This window comes from Schistocerca nitens, chromosome 1 (genome assembly GCF_023898315.1).
Source record: "Schistocerca nitens isolate TAMUIC-IGC-003100 chromosome 1, iqSchNite1.1, whole genome shotgun sequence".
Classification (NCBI taxonomy): Eukaryota; Metazoa; Arthropoda; class Insecta; order Orthoptera; family Acrididae; genus Schistocerca; species Schistocerca nitens.
In genome coordinates this window covers 148,826,883-148,840,979 of record NC_064614.1, presented here as the reverse complement: position 1 = coordinate 148,840,979, position 14,097 = coordinate 148,826,883, and the positions used below count along the sequence as shown (strand labels likewise).

Genomic DNA, 14,097 nt, shown 5'->3' with positions numbered 1-14,097 from the left:
TGGAGGAGTAAACACTTTTATGTCGTTGTTGATAATGTTCCTTATCCACGGGATGCTTTCTCTCAACATCAACATGATCCCTGGCCCTTACACAACAGTGTGGTGTGTCCAATTTTGGCACTTTAATCACACTAAACGATTGGGTATGTCAATTCATTCCTCACAGATGACCCTGCTTTAACAAATTCTAGATGATATAGTGAGCTAAAGTCATTATATATGCATACTAGGTGATGACTCACCATGGAGTGGTAGCATGAGGGTTACTGGCAACCTAATGCAGGATGAAAGAGAGGGACGAAATATTAATTTCTGGTAAAGTAAATTCCCAATAAATGTACATAATTTAGGAGTATAGATAATACACCCCCCCCCCCCCCCATGAACCGTGGACCTTGTATTGGTGGGGAGGCTTGCGTGCCTCAACATCACAGATAGCCATATTGTAGATGCAACCACAACGGAGGGGTATCTGTTGAGAGGCAAGACAAATGTGTGGTTCCTGAAGAGGGGCAGCAACATTTTCAGTAGTTGCAGGGGCAACAGTCTGGATGATTGACTGATCTGGTCTTTTAACACTAACCAAAACGCCTTGCTGTGATCGTACTACGAACGGCTGAAAGCAAGGGGAAACTACAGCCATAGTTTTTCCCGAGGGCATGCAGCTTTACTGTATGGTTAAATGATGATGGCGTCTTCCTGGGTAAAATATTCCAGAGGTAAAATAGTCCCCCATTCGGATCTCCGGGCGGGGACTACTCAGGAGGACGTCGTTATTAGGAGAAAGAAAACTGGCGTTCTACAGATCGGAGCGTGGAATGTCAGATCCCTTACATGGGCAGGTAGGTTAGAAAATTTAAAAAGGGAAATGGATAAGTTAAAGTTAGATATAGTAGGAATTAGTGAAGTTCGGTAGCAAGAGGAACAAGACTTTTGGTCAGGTGAATACAGGGTTATAAATACAAAATCAAATAGGGGTAATGCAAGAGTCGGTTTAATAATGAATACAAAAATAGGAGTGCGGGTAAGCTACTACAAACAGCATAGTGAACGCATTATTGTGGCCAAGACAGACACGAAGCCCACGCCTACTACAGTAGTACAAGTTTATATGCCAACTAGCTCTGCAGATGATGACGAAATTGATGAAATGTATGATGAGATAAAAGAAATTATTCAGGTAGTGAAGGGAGACGAAAATTTAATAGTCATGGGTGACTGGAATTCAACAGTAGGAAAAGGAAGAGAAGGAAACGTAGTAGGTGAATATGAATTGGAAGTAAGAAATGAAAGAGGAAGCCGCCTGGTAGAATTTTGCACAGAGCATAACTTAATCATAGCTAACACTTGGTTCAAGAATCATAAAAGAAGGCTGTATACATGGAAGAAGCCTGGAGATACTGACAGGTTTCAGATAGATTATATAATAGTAAGACAGAGATTTAGGAACCAGGTTTTAAATTGTAAGACATTTCCAGGGGCAGATGTGGACTCTGACCACAATCTATTGGTAATGAACTGTAGATGAAAACTGAAGAAACTGCAAAAAGGTGGGATTTTAAGGAGATAGGACCTGGATAAACTGACTAAACCAGAGGTTGTACAGAGTTTCAGGGAGAGCATAAGGGAACAATTGACAGGAATGGGGGAAAGAAATATAGTAGAAGAAGAATGGGTAGCATTGAGGAATGAAATAGAGAAGGCAGCAGAGGATCAAGTAGGTAAAAAGACGAGGGTTAGTAGAAATCCTTCGGTAACAGAAGAGATACTGAATTTAATTGATGAAAGGAGAAAATGCAAAAATGCAGTAAATGAAGGAGGCAAAAAGGAATACAAACGTCTCAAAAATGAGATCGACAGGAAGTGCAAAATGGCTAAGCAGGGGTGGCTAGAGGGCAAATGTAAAGACGTAGAGGCTTATCTCACGAGGGGTAAGATAGATACTGCCTACAGGAAAATTAAAGAGACCTTTGGAGAAAAGAGAACAACTTGCATGGATATCAAGAGCTCAGATGGAAACCCAGTTCCAAGCAAAGAAGGGAAAGCAGAAAGGTGGAAGGAGTACATAGAGGGTCTATACGGGGGTGATGTTCTTGAGGACAATATCATGGAAATGTAAGAGGATGTAGATGAAGATGAAATGGGAGATACGATACTGCGTGAAGAGTTTGACAGAGCACTGAAAGACCTGAGTCGAAACAAGGCCTCGGGAGTAGACAACATTCCATTAGAACTACTGACAGCCTTGGGAGAGCCAGTCCTGACAAAACTCTACCATCTGCTTAGCAAGATGTATGAGACAGGCGAAATTCCCTCAGACTTCAAGAAGAATACAATAATTCCAATCCCAAAGAAAGCAGGTGTGCACAGATGTGAAAATTACCGAACTATCACTTTAATAAGTCACAGCAGCAAAATACTAACGCGAATTCTTTACAGACGAATGGAAAAACTGGTAGAAGCCGACCTCGGGGAAGATCAGTTTGGATTCCGTAGAAATGTTGGAACACGTGAGGCAATACTGACCCTATGACTTATCTTAGAAGAAAGATTAAGAAAAGCAAACCCACGTTTCTAGCATTTGTAGACTTAGAGAAAGCTTTTGACTACGTTAACTGGAATACTCTATTTCAAATTCTGAAGGTGGCAGGGGTAAAATACAGGGAACGAAAGGCTATTTACAATTTGTACAGAAACCAGATGGCAGTTATAAGAGTCGAGGGACATGACAGGGAAGCAGTGGTTGGGAAAGGAGTGAGACAGGGTTGTAGCCTCTCCCCGATGCTATTCAATCTGTATATTGAACAAGCAGTAAAGGAAACAAAAGAAAAGTTCGGAGTAGGTATTAAAATCCATGGAGAAGAAACTTTGAGGTTCATCGATGACATTGTAATTCTGTCAGAAACAGCAAAGGACTTGGAAGAGCAGTTGAATGGAATGGACAGTGTCTTGAAAGGAGGGTATAAGATGATCATCAACAAAAGCAAAACAAGGATAATGGAATGTAGTCGAATTATGTTGGGTGATGTTGAGGGTATTAGATTAGGAAATGAGACACTTAAAGTAGTAAATGAATTTTGCTATTTGGGGAGCAAAATAACTGATGATGGTCGAAGTAGAGAGGATATAAAATGCAGACTGGCAATGGCAAGGAAAGCGTTTCTGAAGAAGAGAAATTTGTTAACATCTAGTATAGATTTAATTGTTAGGAAGTCGTTTCTGAAAGTATTTGTATGGAGTGTAGCCATGTATGGAAGTGAAACGTGGACGATAAATAGTTTGGACAAGGAGAGGATAGAAGCTTTCGAAATGTGGTGCTACAGAAGAACGCTGAAGATTAGATGGGTAGATCACATAACTAATGAGGAGGTATTGAATAGAATCGGGGAAAAGAGGAGTTTGTGGCACAACTTGACTAGAAGAAGGGATCGGTTGGTAGGACATGTTCTGAAGCATCAAGGGATCACCAATTTAGTATTGGAGGGCAGAGTGGAGGGTAAAAATCGTAGAGGGAAACCAAGAGATGAGTACACTAAGCAGATTCAGAAGGATGTAGGCTGCAGTAGGTACTGGGAGATGTAGAGACTTGCACAGGATAGAGTAGCATGGAGAGCTGCATCAAACCAGTCTCAGGACTGAAGACAACAACAACAACAACAACAACAACAACAACAACAACAACAACAACAACAGATAATAAATCATCAAATAGTAGACATCTGTTGATCTTTCGTGGATACGGAAATGGGCCAGTCAGATACTTACCAAAGGAAGTCCCCAAACAGCCATGTGTTTTCAGAAATTACTTTACAACCAGTTTTGGCATCTCATTAATGTCATCCTCACGCAACAACTGAAGTCGTTAAGTCTTCAGAGAACACATTCCACAAAAAATTCACAGAATCCAGGTACTGATTGCTCCAGTTATGCATACACTGATGAATCCGATTCTCTATACACTGAGTGCATAGGGGTCTGAAAATGGCATTAATCAAATGCTGAAACTGGTTGTGTAAATAAAATAAATTCTGAAAACATATGGCCTTTGGCTGATTTTCTTTGGTAAATAAAAACAGTAAATGTGCAGTCACTGACAGAGACAGAAACAAGACTGAAAAATGTTGCCAACTTCTGAACAAATCCTATTACTCCATTCTTGGTTACTGCTACACCTTCCAGTTTAAGTTTGAAATAATGGACTAGTATCCAGTTAGCTATGCAGAAAAGAGAAAACAGGGCATAAAATACGACAGAATAAAATGTGTGTGTTATGTATCAGGATTGCTTCTACATCTAACAGCCAAGACCCATGAACATGAACATTATGAAAATGTAATGAAGCACATCAGAATGTTGTAAATATAAACAAAAAAAAAAAAAGGAAAAAGGCATTGCGTGTAACAGTGATAGGCAGAAGAACACAAGCTGAAACGAACAAGGATGGGAGAATAAACTAGCCTTGAATGAACCACAACTGTATCTGCCCATAACAAATTTAGAAAAGCTACGGAAAATCTGAATTCTGATGGCCAAATGGAAATCTGAACCACACCATTCCTAACTGTGAGACCAATGCCGTAACAGTTCCACTATCTTTCTTTGTGATCAGTATTGATATCAATCCAAGTAAGTATTTTTCTCAAGAGGAGAGATGATTCAAGGGAACACCACCAATGCAGGAACAAACAATGAACATTTTTCTACTGCAGTATGCCACATGAAATCATTATTAACTTCTCTGACAATGTACGTAAATAACATTTATTTTAAACAAAGAAACTCCCCCTTTTCATATGGATTTATATAAAAATCCAAAGATGATAAAATTTTGAATGAGTGCAATTAAGAAATACAAGTCCATACTGTATCAACCATACAAGTATCAACTTCTCTTACTTAAACCAAATCTGTGTAAATTTTGTACACTTAAAGACTAGCTAACCTGCAGGCAAGGAATTGCGTATTCAGTTAAAAACTAAGTAATTGTCTATTTCACAGATGTAGACTGCATTAATTACCTGTGTCAAGAGTACAGTGCACTCATCTTTTCGCTCAGTTAGCTGTTTCATGAACTGTGTGTACTGGACATCCTCCTCGTGTAGAAGTTCCTCCTCTACATCAGAATACCAAGACAGAAACTGGAAATAAAACAGAACATTTACAAAGTAAGTTTATGAAAATGAAACCAGTCTAATCAACTCTCAAATTATGAATGACACACTCATTAAAAAGAAAGCCATTATTTTTTGTCCTTCTTTGTTAAAATTTGCCTTAATGTATATTGTTACAAGTATGTAATCTCACTATTTCCTTACTTTAAAGATTCTGAGTATTTCAGGTGTTAGCTCATCCTCTCCATTTGCTTTCCCACCTTTCAGAATATGGTAGTCTTCCTCGTATTCAACTACCGTTTGTTGTTCAAAAACTATGCACCTTACTCCGCAAGGAAAAAGAATCCAAGAGAGAAGAGCAACTCAAGGGTCTCAGCCTAATGCTGTATGTACCAAATGTTGAAGAGAATATATCAAAAATTAGCCAGCTTTATTGATGGACAACATAACTTTTGGTAAATGGTAATCTTGTGAAACTCTGCTCGATCAGTTCACCCACAAGGTCCAGATAGAAGTGCAGACCAATGTCGAGGTTGATGCAGCGCTCCTTGGTTTCCAGAAAATGTATAACGCAGTTCTATGCTGCTGTCTAGTGAACCAAATACAAAATTAAATAATGGAATGTAACAATATTTCAGAAAGGAAAGTTGCTACTCACCATATAGCTGAGATGCTATCACAGCTGAAGCCACAGTGCAGCTTATATTGTGACAGTCTCTATATAATGAGTAGCAACTTTCTTTTTCGTAAATACAAAATCAAAGAATATTGGAGCATCTTTGTGATTGGATTTCAGACTTCCTAGCAGACAGAACTCAACACCAACAGGTCTGAACCATCAGAAGTAAAGTAGCTTTGTTTCAATCCCAAGGGAGGGATCTAGGCACATTACTGTATATAACATATAAATAATCTGCTGCATAACATCAGAAACTCTGTGAAATTGTTCATGTATGATGTATAAGCATTAGTCACAAAGCTACAAATTGCACTGAAATCAGGAAGACCAAAGGAAAATTGATGCTTGGGGCACAAACTGACAGTTGATATTCAACATAAATGAATGCAACACATTGCTTATAAATAGGGGGATGGACCCATTATTGTCTGATTACGTGTTTGTAAATAATCATTTTTACTGGAAACAGGACTACCTAGGGGTGTGAGGGAAGAAGCATGAAAGAAATTCGGGCCTTGTATACCCACCGTCCTCCCCCCTTATGAGGACAGTGCTGCTCCTTCCCAGGAAGTCAGGAGACTGATAGACAGCTGTTTGCACCTGAATGAACAACTGTTGGTTGATTGTGATGCAAATGCCCACAAACTGGTGTGCAGAAACAGTGACACTGACAGCAGAGATGAGTATCTACTCAAGAGTAACAACAAGCTGGGATTGCAAAGGAAACAGGAATGAAGACCGTCCAACTATGAAAGAAATAAAAGACAATGGGAAAATATCAGAAGGCCCCTGTCAAATACAACCTTGCAATTATGCAAGTGGAAGTATCATCCTGGAAGGTATTCAGTGAGGATGTGAAAGGTGCTAATTGCACTATACTTTATAAAATCCTCACTAGAATTAGATAATCCACGAGGTACCCTAAGGGAGGAGGATGGTGGGTATACAAGGCCAGCAATTGAGAGGCTAGATGTGCTCCTCGATACTCACTCCCTTCAGGTCACTCTAGCAGACAACACAGACCACGAGTCAATTCCTGAGAGGCACTGGTTGACAGGTAATCAAAGGGAGAACTGGGGTCAACCAGAAAATGGGATAACTTCAAAAACATCCAGTGGGTGGTGGGAAAATTTCAACTGTTCAACTCACAAGGCCCACATGGAATCTTTCCAGCTCTACTGCAACAAGCAGGAGAGGGATTAAGTGGAGTCCTATGTAGACTGTTTATGGTCATCTTAGCAGCAGGAATCATTTCTAATGCTTGGAAGGCAGAGGGGGTTGTTTACATTTCGAAGCTAGGGAGAATTGATCTTACCAATGCTAAGAAAATGAGACTAATCAGTCATCATCCTTTCTTCAAAAGACACTAGAAAAAACTTGCTATGTACACATTATGGAAAACTGATTACTCTAACACAAATATGAAGCAGGCAAATCACATGAAATAGCACTTCACCAACTTGTTGGAAAGATGGAAAAAAATTTAAGAAATTTCTCTCTGCATCACCCTGGATCTTCGAATCCACAGAGTGGCAGAAGAGCATACCGATGAAACCATCATATGCTGGTGGAGTAAGGCCATTCAGTGTAGATGAAACGTTAAAGCCACTGCAACAAATGAGAAAATAGTGACCAGTGCCGGGGGGTGTAGGGACTTTTGTCCCCATTACTGTGGAATTTAATAGTGAATGAACTCATGGAAGAGTTAAATACTAGAGGCTACTTTTGCCAAGAATATGCAGATGATTTGGTCACAGTAATATTTTGGAAATTTGTGAGTGCTGTTAGAATAATAGCACAATGGCCCTCAACATTGTGAAAACCTGCTTCAGAAAACAAGATCTAAGGGTCAGTTCCAAGAATACTATTCTTGAGAAGAAGAATATCGAGAACACACAGCAGAGGGTGTAATAAAGTATTCAGTAGTACTCTGGAGGCAAAACTATCATGAACTCCTCACATAGAGGATATATGGTCCATGGCATAATGTACTCTTATGAGTATTAGAAGGGCCTGTGGTAAAAACTGGGGTCTAAACACCATAAGTATGTATTGAATATATGCCATTGTAATAAAACCTATGATAATTTATGGGGCTGCAGTATGGTGGAATAAAGTAGAACAGATGGTCCCTGTTAGGAAGGCTGGCAAGCTGTAAATATTGTCTGCTTAGCCATCAAAGGTGGAATCAGCAATACACACACTGCAGGAAGAGACACCATACTGGACATGCCCCCATTACACCTCTGGGTTACAATGGAGGCACAGCACAAGCATAAAGTTTAAAAGCTGGAAATAATTGGAGATTTTTAGGATATACAGAATCCTACACCAATATAGTGAGCATGGTATATATAGGAATAATCATGGTAACACCAGCTGACTATACAATAACTTCCAGTTGCTTCACTAAACCTTTCAAGGTAACAACTGAAAGTTGCAGTGGAAGAATAAACTATGATACCATTTACGAAAGTCTGGTTTACTGATGTGTCGAAAATGTTAAAAGGCACTGGGGACATGTTATATGGAGTACAGCCTAGACTAGAGTATGCAACCTCTCTACAGAAGGTGGCCACAATATTCCTGGCAGAAATATCTCTACCAGCCCCTGCAACAAAATCAAACATCATAGCAGAACACAATGTTGCCTTTGTTAGACTAGGGAAAAGCAACAGGATAAAGCTGCTGTGGGTCCCTGGTCACTCAGGAATTAATGGCAATGGATAAGCTGAGCTACATCTACCTCGATATCCACAATCCACCTCGTGGTGCACAGTAGAAGGTACCCCGTACCACTACTAGTAATTTCTTTTCCTGTTCCACTTGCAAAAAGAATGAGGGGAAAAAATGGCTGTCTGTATTCCTCCGTATGAGCCCTAATTTCTTGTATCTTATTTTCGTGGTGCTTACACACACTGTATGTTGGAGGCAGTCAGCTACAAATGCTGGTTCTCTAAATTTTCTCAATAGCATTCTTCAAAACGAAAGTTGTGTTCCCTCTAGGGATTCCCATTTGAGTTCCTGAGGCACCTCCATGACAGCAGCATGAATGACCACTGGTTTGCTTGACCCATGGGAGAGTGTCACCACGATGTTCAAAGAACTGAACCAATGAACTCTTGAAGATAGATGTAAACTTTCTTGGGAAAGTCTATTAAAGTTTAAGAACCAGTTTTAAATGATGACTCTAGTAACATATTACAAACTTCTACATATCGCTCACATTGGGATCATGAGGATAAGATTAGAATCATTACAGCAAGCATTCAAACAATCATTCTTCCCACACTCCATATGTGAATGGAACGGGAAAAAATCCTAATAAGCAGTACAATGGGATGTACAGTCTGCCGTGCACTTCATAGTGGTTTATAGAGTATAGATGTAGATGCAGACAAGCATGCACAACAGGAATTAACTACAAAGCATCTCACACACTTGAGGAAAAGTCAGGACAGAATGTGTTACATTCTGACCTTTCATTCAGTTTCTCTGCTGCACCCTCAATTAACCAATTTGTGCTGTAGGCTATACTTGAGGGCAGAAATAAGTAAGTTCTGAATCGACTAGCACATTCCTTACCATGCCCTCTATTAATGAGATCGTGCATTGCCTTCATATTGTCCTAATTGCAATATCTCAGTCTCTCTTGACAAAAGAAAAACAATACTAATATCTCTTCTTTAGCGGAAAACAGATCTTTGTTTCGCTCTGTATGCACAAGTGACTGCAACTGCACATTAATGATAAAGGAATCTGACAACAGAGAATTTCTCTGAAGTGACTGGGCACTTAACTCTGTGACACTCAGTTCTCTGAAACGGGCCAGTGGAACACTACTGCTACACGGTGAAGTTATGTGTAGGCTATCGAGTAACGTAACCATGCTGAATCTCCTGTTGATCTAGAATTATTCTCTGATCACATGAGAATTTGAGACGGATATTACCTGTCGTGTAGTTTCTATCCTGGACTTGCTCTGTAGTAGATTAACAAAACACTTTCCCACGTCGCCATCGGACTGACGTACAACATTTAACGCCGACTGGTGTAAGTCATCTTCTTGAGATATAGACAACTGAAAAAAACACGAATCCTCGTGAGAAGAAACGTCTAACAACGAAATACAATATCATTACACTAGTCATCTTATTCAAAACACTTTGTCTTACATCACCAAAAAATTCAAATTTACTGAATTCTTCTTCTAAATCTTGGAGGGCATCTATCTGGTCACTTGTCAAGGGGGCTACAGGATTTTCAGACCGTTCCCAGTCAAATAACTTGTCTTGAACATTGCGTATATCCTCATCCGTCACTGTTACTGCCATTGTCAAAGATACAAATGCAAATAAACACGCAAGCAAGATACACTGCGCTGCGTGGCGGCGGATGCCACGTAAACGGTTTGCAGACGACAGTGGTTCCCTAGTATGTTATGTCGGCGCACAATTTTTCGTTGTCAACGGTGAAAGAGTTGCGTCAATCTATTATATAATTTTCATCGTTATGCACGGCTCATTCCCAGAGTTCAATGACTGAAATAAGGAAAGACATTTTATAAGTAGGCCTATACCGCTCACCCATAGCCGACATAAAATCGGTTGTTGATTACCTTTTCTACTATACTGCACCTCTGCAAACCACTATAAAGTGTATAGCAGAAGTAAGTTCCATTGTACTAGATATTAAGCCTTCTTCTCGTTCCATCAACGTACAGTATAGAGCGCAGGACGAATACTTATTTAAACGCCTCTGTGCATTCTGTAGTTAATTTAGTCATGTCTTTGCGATCCCTGAGGGAGTCATTCGTAGGGGATTGTAGTATATTCCTAGATTCCCTATTTAAAGCTGCCTCTTAAATTTTGGAAGTATGCTCTATCAGGATAGTTTGCGATAATCTTCAAGCGTCTGCCAGTTCAGTTTCCTCAGATCTCCTTGACGCACTTCAATCAATCAACATGTGTGACCATTCGTGCTGCCCTTTCTTGTATACGTTCAATATTTCCATTAACCCTATTTGGTATGGGTCCCATACAACTTGAGTAGTATTCTAGGATGGGTCACATAAGTGTTTTGTACTATAAACGATCTCCTTTGTAGACTGATTCCATTTCCCTAATATTTTATCAAAGAACATAAGTTTATTTACGTCGTCTACTCTCTTACTATACAATCACTGTGAAGTGTGGGGCACTGGTCATTTTTTTATTGTACCGTATATTAGAGTTTTCTTCCTTTCTATTCGCAGATTGAATATGGAAAGAATCACAGCATGTATAGCGTCCCCAGTGCCATATTACGAAAAGACTTAAAAACAATATTTATAAAGAAGACATTCATAATTTGTAAGAGATTTTCTTTTCATGTAGCCGTAAAACAATAATAATCTCTCTGTCCAAGTTTCAAATGCAAAGAAATAATTTATGACGAAATGATCTAAAGAGACCACAAGATACGCTCTTTTGTTAATTTTTTTAGTCGTCTTCACTTTTTTTCTCTTGACTTTATTGTGTATCGACGGACATCTTGCGAGTGCTGGCAAATGTAAGCATATTTGTATGAGTTAAGCATATAATATACTGATTTAATATTATTGTGCACTTTTAATTTGTAAGAGGTGATCCCGATTTCATGTCCGCCTTCCTTGAATTAACCTGCATTCAAGTAATTTACAGTTCAACAATCGCAGAGGCCGATGCAGCCAACGACGCCATTACGTGGCGATATTAACTTATGAAAAAATAGCGGAAGCGGAAAACTCGCCCGCTATTAACATAATATTAATTTTTCTCCACAGCCGCCCAACGTTGCAGAAAATACTTAGCTTTAAGATTCTTATTTTCAGTACCATAGCCGAGACCCAGAGCCAGGACTCTGACTACAATACAATGGTTAATGGAGGTAAGAAAAATACTCTCGCGCGTGTGTGGGCCGCAATTTTAATTAATAACTAAAGATCTTATGCTTTAAAGTGAACTGACTAGCCGAGGAAATTAATATGAAAAGTTTATTACATTGTACAACTTATATGCTCATGTTTTAAGATTCAGCGAGTCTAACATTCATTAACGTAACGAATAATTTGAAATTAATATTGTTAAAAAGGAGAACTTCAGGAAAGCATTTAATCATAAAATCAAAATTAAATGGAATATCATTTTTATTAAGGCCCACCACGTAAGTCAGCAACAATCAAAAAATAATAACAACAATAATAATATATATATATTAAATTACGACGGCCGACGGACGCGAGAGCCTATACCGCTCACCTATAGCCGACATAAAATCGGTTGTTGATTACCTTTTCTACTATACTGCACCTCTGCAAACCACTATAAAGTGTATAGCAGAAGGAAGTTCCATTGTACCAGATATTAAGCCTTCTTCTCGTTCCATCAACGTACAGTATAGAGCGTAGGACGAATACTTATTTAAACGCCTCTGTGCATTCTGTAGTTAATTTAGTCATGTCTTCGCGATTCCTGAGGGAGCCATTCGTAGGGGATTGTAGTATATTCCCAGATTCCCTATTTAAAGCTGCCTCTTAAATTTTGGAAGTATGCTCTATCAGGATAGTTTGCGATAATCCTCAAGCGTCTTGATGCACTTCCATGAATCAACATGTGTGACCATTCGTGCTGCCCTTTCTTGTATACGTTCAATATTTCCATTAACCCTATTTGGTATGGGTCCCATACAACTTGAGTAGTATTCTAGGATGGGTCGCATAAGTGTTTTGTACTATAAACGATCTCCTTTGTAGACTGATTCCATTTCCCTAATATTTTATCAAAGAACATAAGTTTATTTACGTCTACTCTCTTACTATACAATCACTGGTCATTTTTTTATTGTACCGTATATTAGGGTTTTCTTCCTTTCTATTCGCAGATTGAATATGGAAAGAATCACAGCATGTATGCCTCTTTGCAGGCCGTTATTTCCCTCTACACATCCTCTATGAGATAGATATGCAGGGGATTGAAGAATATTCTGATTTGAAGGAAAGTTATTGAAGTTTTTAAAACAAGTCCCCGCAAATTGTAGCCTCATTCTTGGAGTGTCTGCTTCTGTTACACTCTTGCGCCCATCAGACACCCTCAGATCTTTTGCAAGATATTGCTTGTATATACACCTTAGGCCCGTATTACACGATGTGCCTAAACCGTACACCTATGCACCAACACCCTAACGTGCATACCTGTAACTACAGACTTGTTCGCTTCCGACCTATTACACCATCCACGCGGGATATACCTAGCGCGCATGCGCAGCAGTAGACTGTAAACGCGAAAAGAAAATAGATGCCTTATGTCCTGATGTCTTGTAAAGTCGATCCTTCTGCCGCGTGCAACTCAAGGGCGACTGTATGATATACTGAAGCGTCATAAGTTCAAATTATTTGTGAACTCAAGGTTCCTATTTACAAAGAAATTGTTTTCTACCACTATGTATTAAGTAATAGTTTTTCTCTAATGTAGGTTAGTACTGTTCTGAAGTACAGACGCAAAAGTTTCATATTACGACACTTGATTACACAGGTATATCGAAATTTACATTTATACAGCATATTGCACATCGAGGATCCACTTGTTTTTGAAGCTATTGCCCTGGCAGTGACAGTAAATCTTCGGATTAGGGCAGAACGCCGACGAAATCGAAAAGTCAAACGTTGTTGGGTTCGACCCTTGCTGGCAAGAAGGGTGGAAGGCAGGGAAATATATTCACCGTTAATGAAAGGACTGAGGCCCGAAGATCCGTAAGAATTTCGGAGCTTCATTAGGATGGACATGGCCTGTTTCGAGAAGCTGCTGTCTATGATAGAAGATGGAAACAGAAAGTGTGACACAGTCATGAGGGAAGCTATCTCACCTTCTAGAGAGTAAGAATTATATGGTTATGTTTTGTGATAGATTACTAATAAAATACCGGTGTCGCCCTGTTATGTTGCTGGCTGGTTGTAACATTACGTTTCCTGGCGAATGGGGAATCTTTTAAGAATCTGGCTTTTAGCCACAGAACAGCACAGCCCACCATTTCAAAAGTTGTTGTGGATGTATGCACTGCAATTTGCAACACATTAAATATCCAATACTTAGGTGACCTTGTGTTATTTTTCCAACTTTGGACTATACTCATAATTTTGCAGTCCTCGTCTGTCGCACTGGGGCAAACTGCAATGACTTTCTCACTTTCTCCGCCAGTTTCTCTTTTCTGGCATGTTGAAATCAAGAAAGAGGTGCAATTAAATCAAAACTGAATTTTCGTAAACTAAGGCATTACGATACAAATCGAAAA

General features: G+C 39.3%; 1 protein-coding gene across 2 annotated transcripts in view; it reads right to left on the bottom strand.

Annotated features, from left to right (window-relative positions):
• LOC126243539 (conserved oligomeric Golgi complex subunit 3) overlaps nucleotides 1-10,155 on the bottom strand; it is a 128,046-nt gene extending 117,891 nt beyond the window's left edge. For both annotated transcript variants that reach the window (XM_049948171.1, XM_049948172.1), the window contains exons 1-3: nucleotides 9,966-10,155; nucleotides 9,743-9,871; nucleotides 5,019-5,138 (exon numbers count right to left, since the gene is read on the bottom strand). In XM_049948171.1, the coding sequence (XP_049804128.1) occupies nucleotides 5,019-5,138; nucleotides 9,743-9,871; nucleotides 9,966-10,124 (408 nt within the window). In that variant the 5' untranslated portion in view covers nucleotides 10,125-10,155. The remainder of the gene's footprint in view (nucleotides 1-5,018; nucleotides 5,139-9,742; nucleotides 9,872-9,965) is intronic.
• Between the last annotated feature and the right edge of the window lie 3,942 nt (nucleotides 10,156-14,097).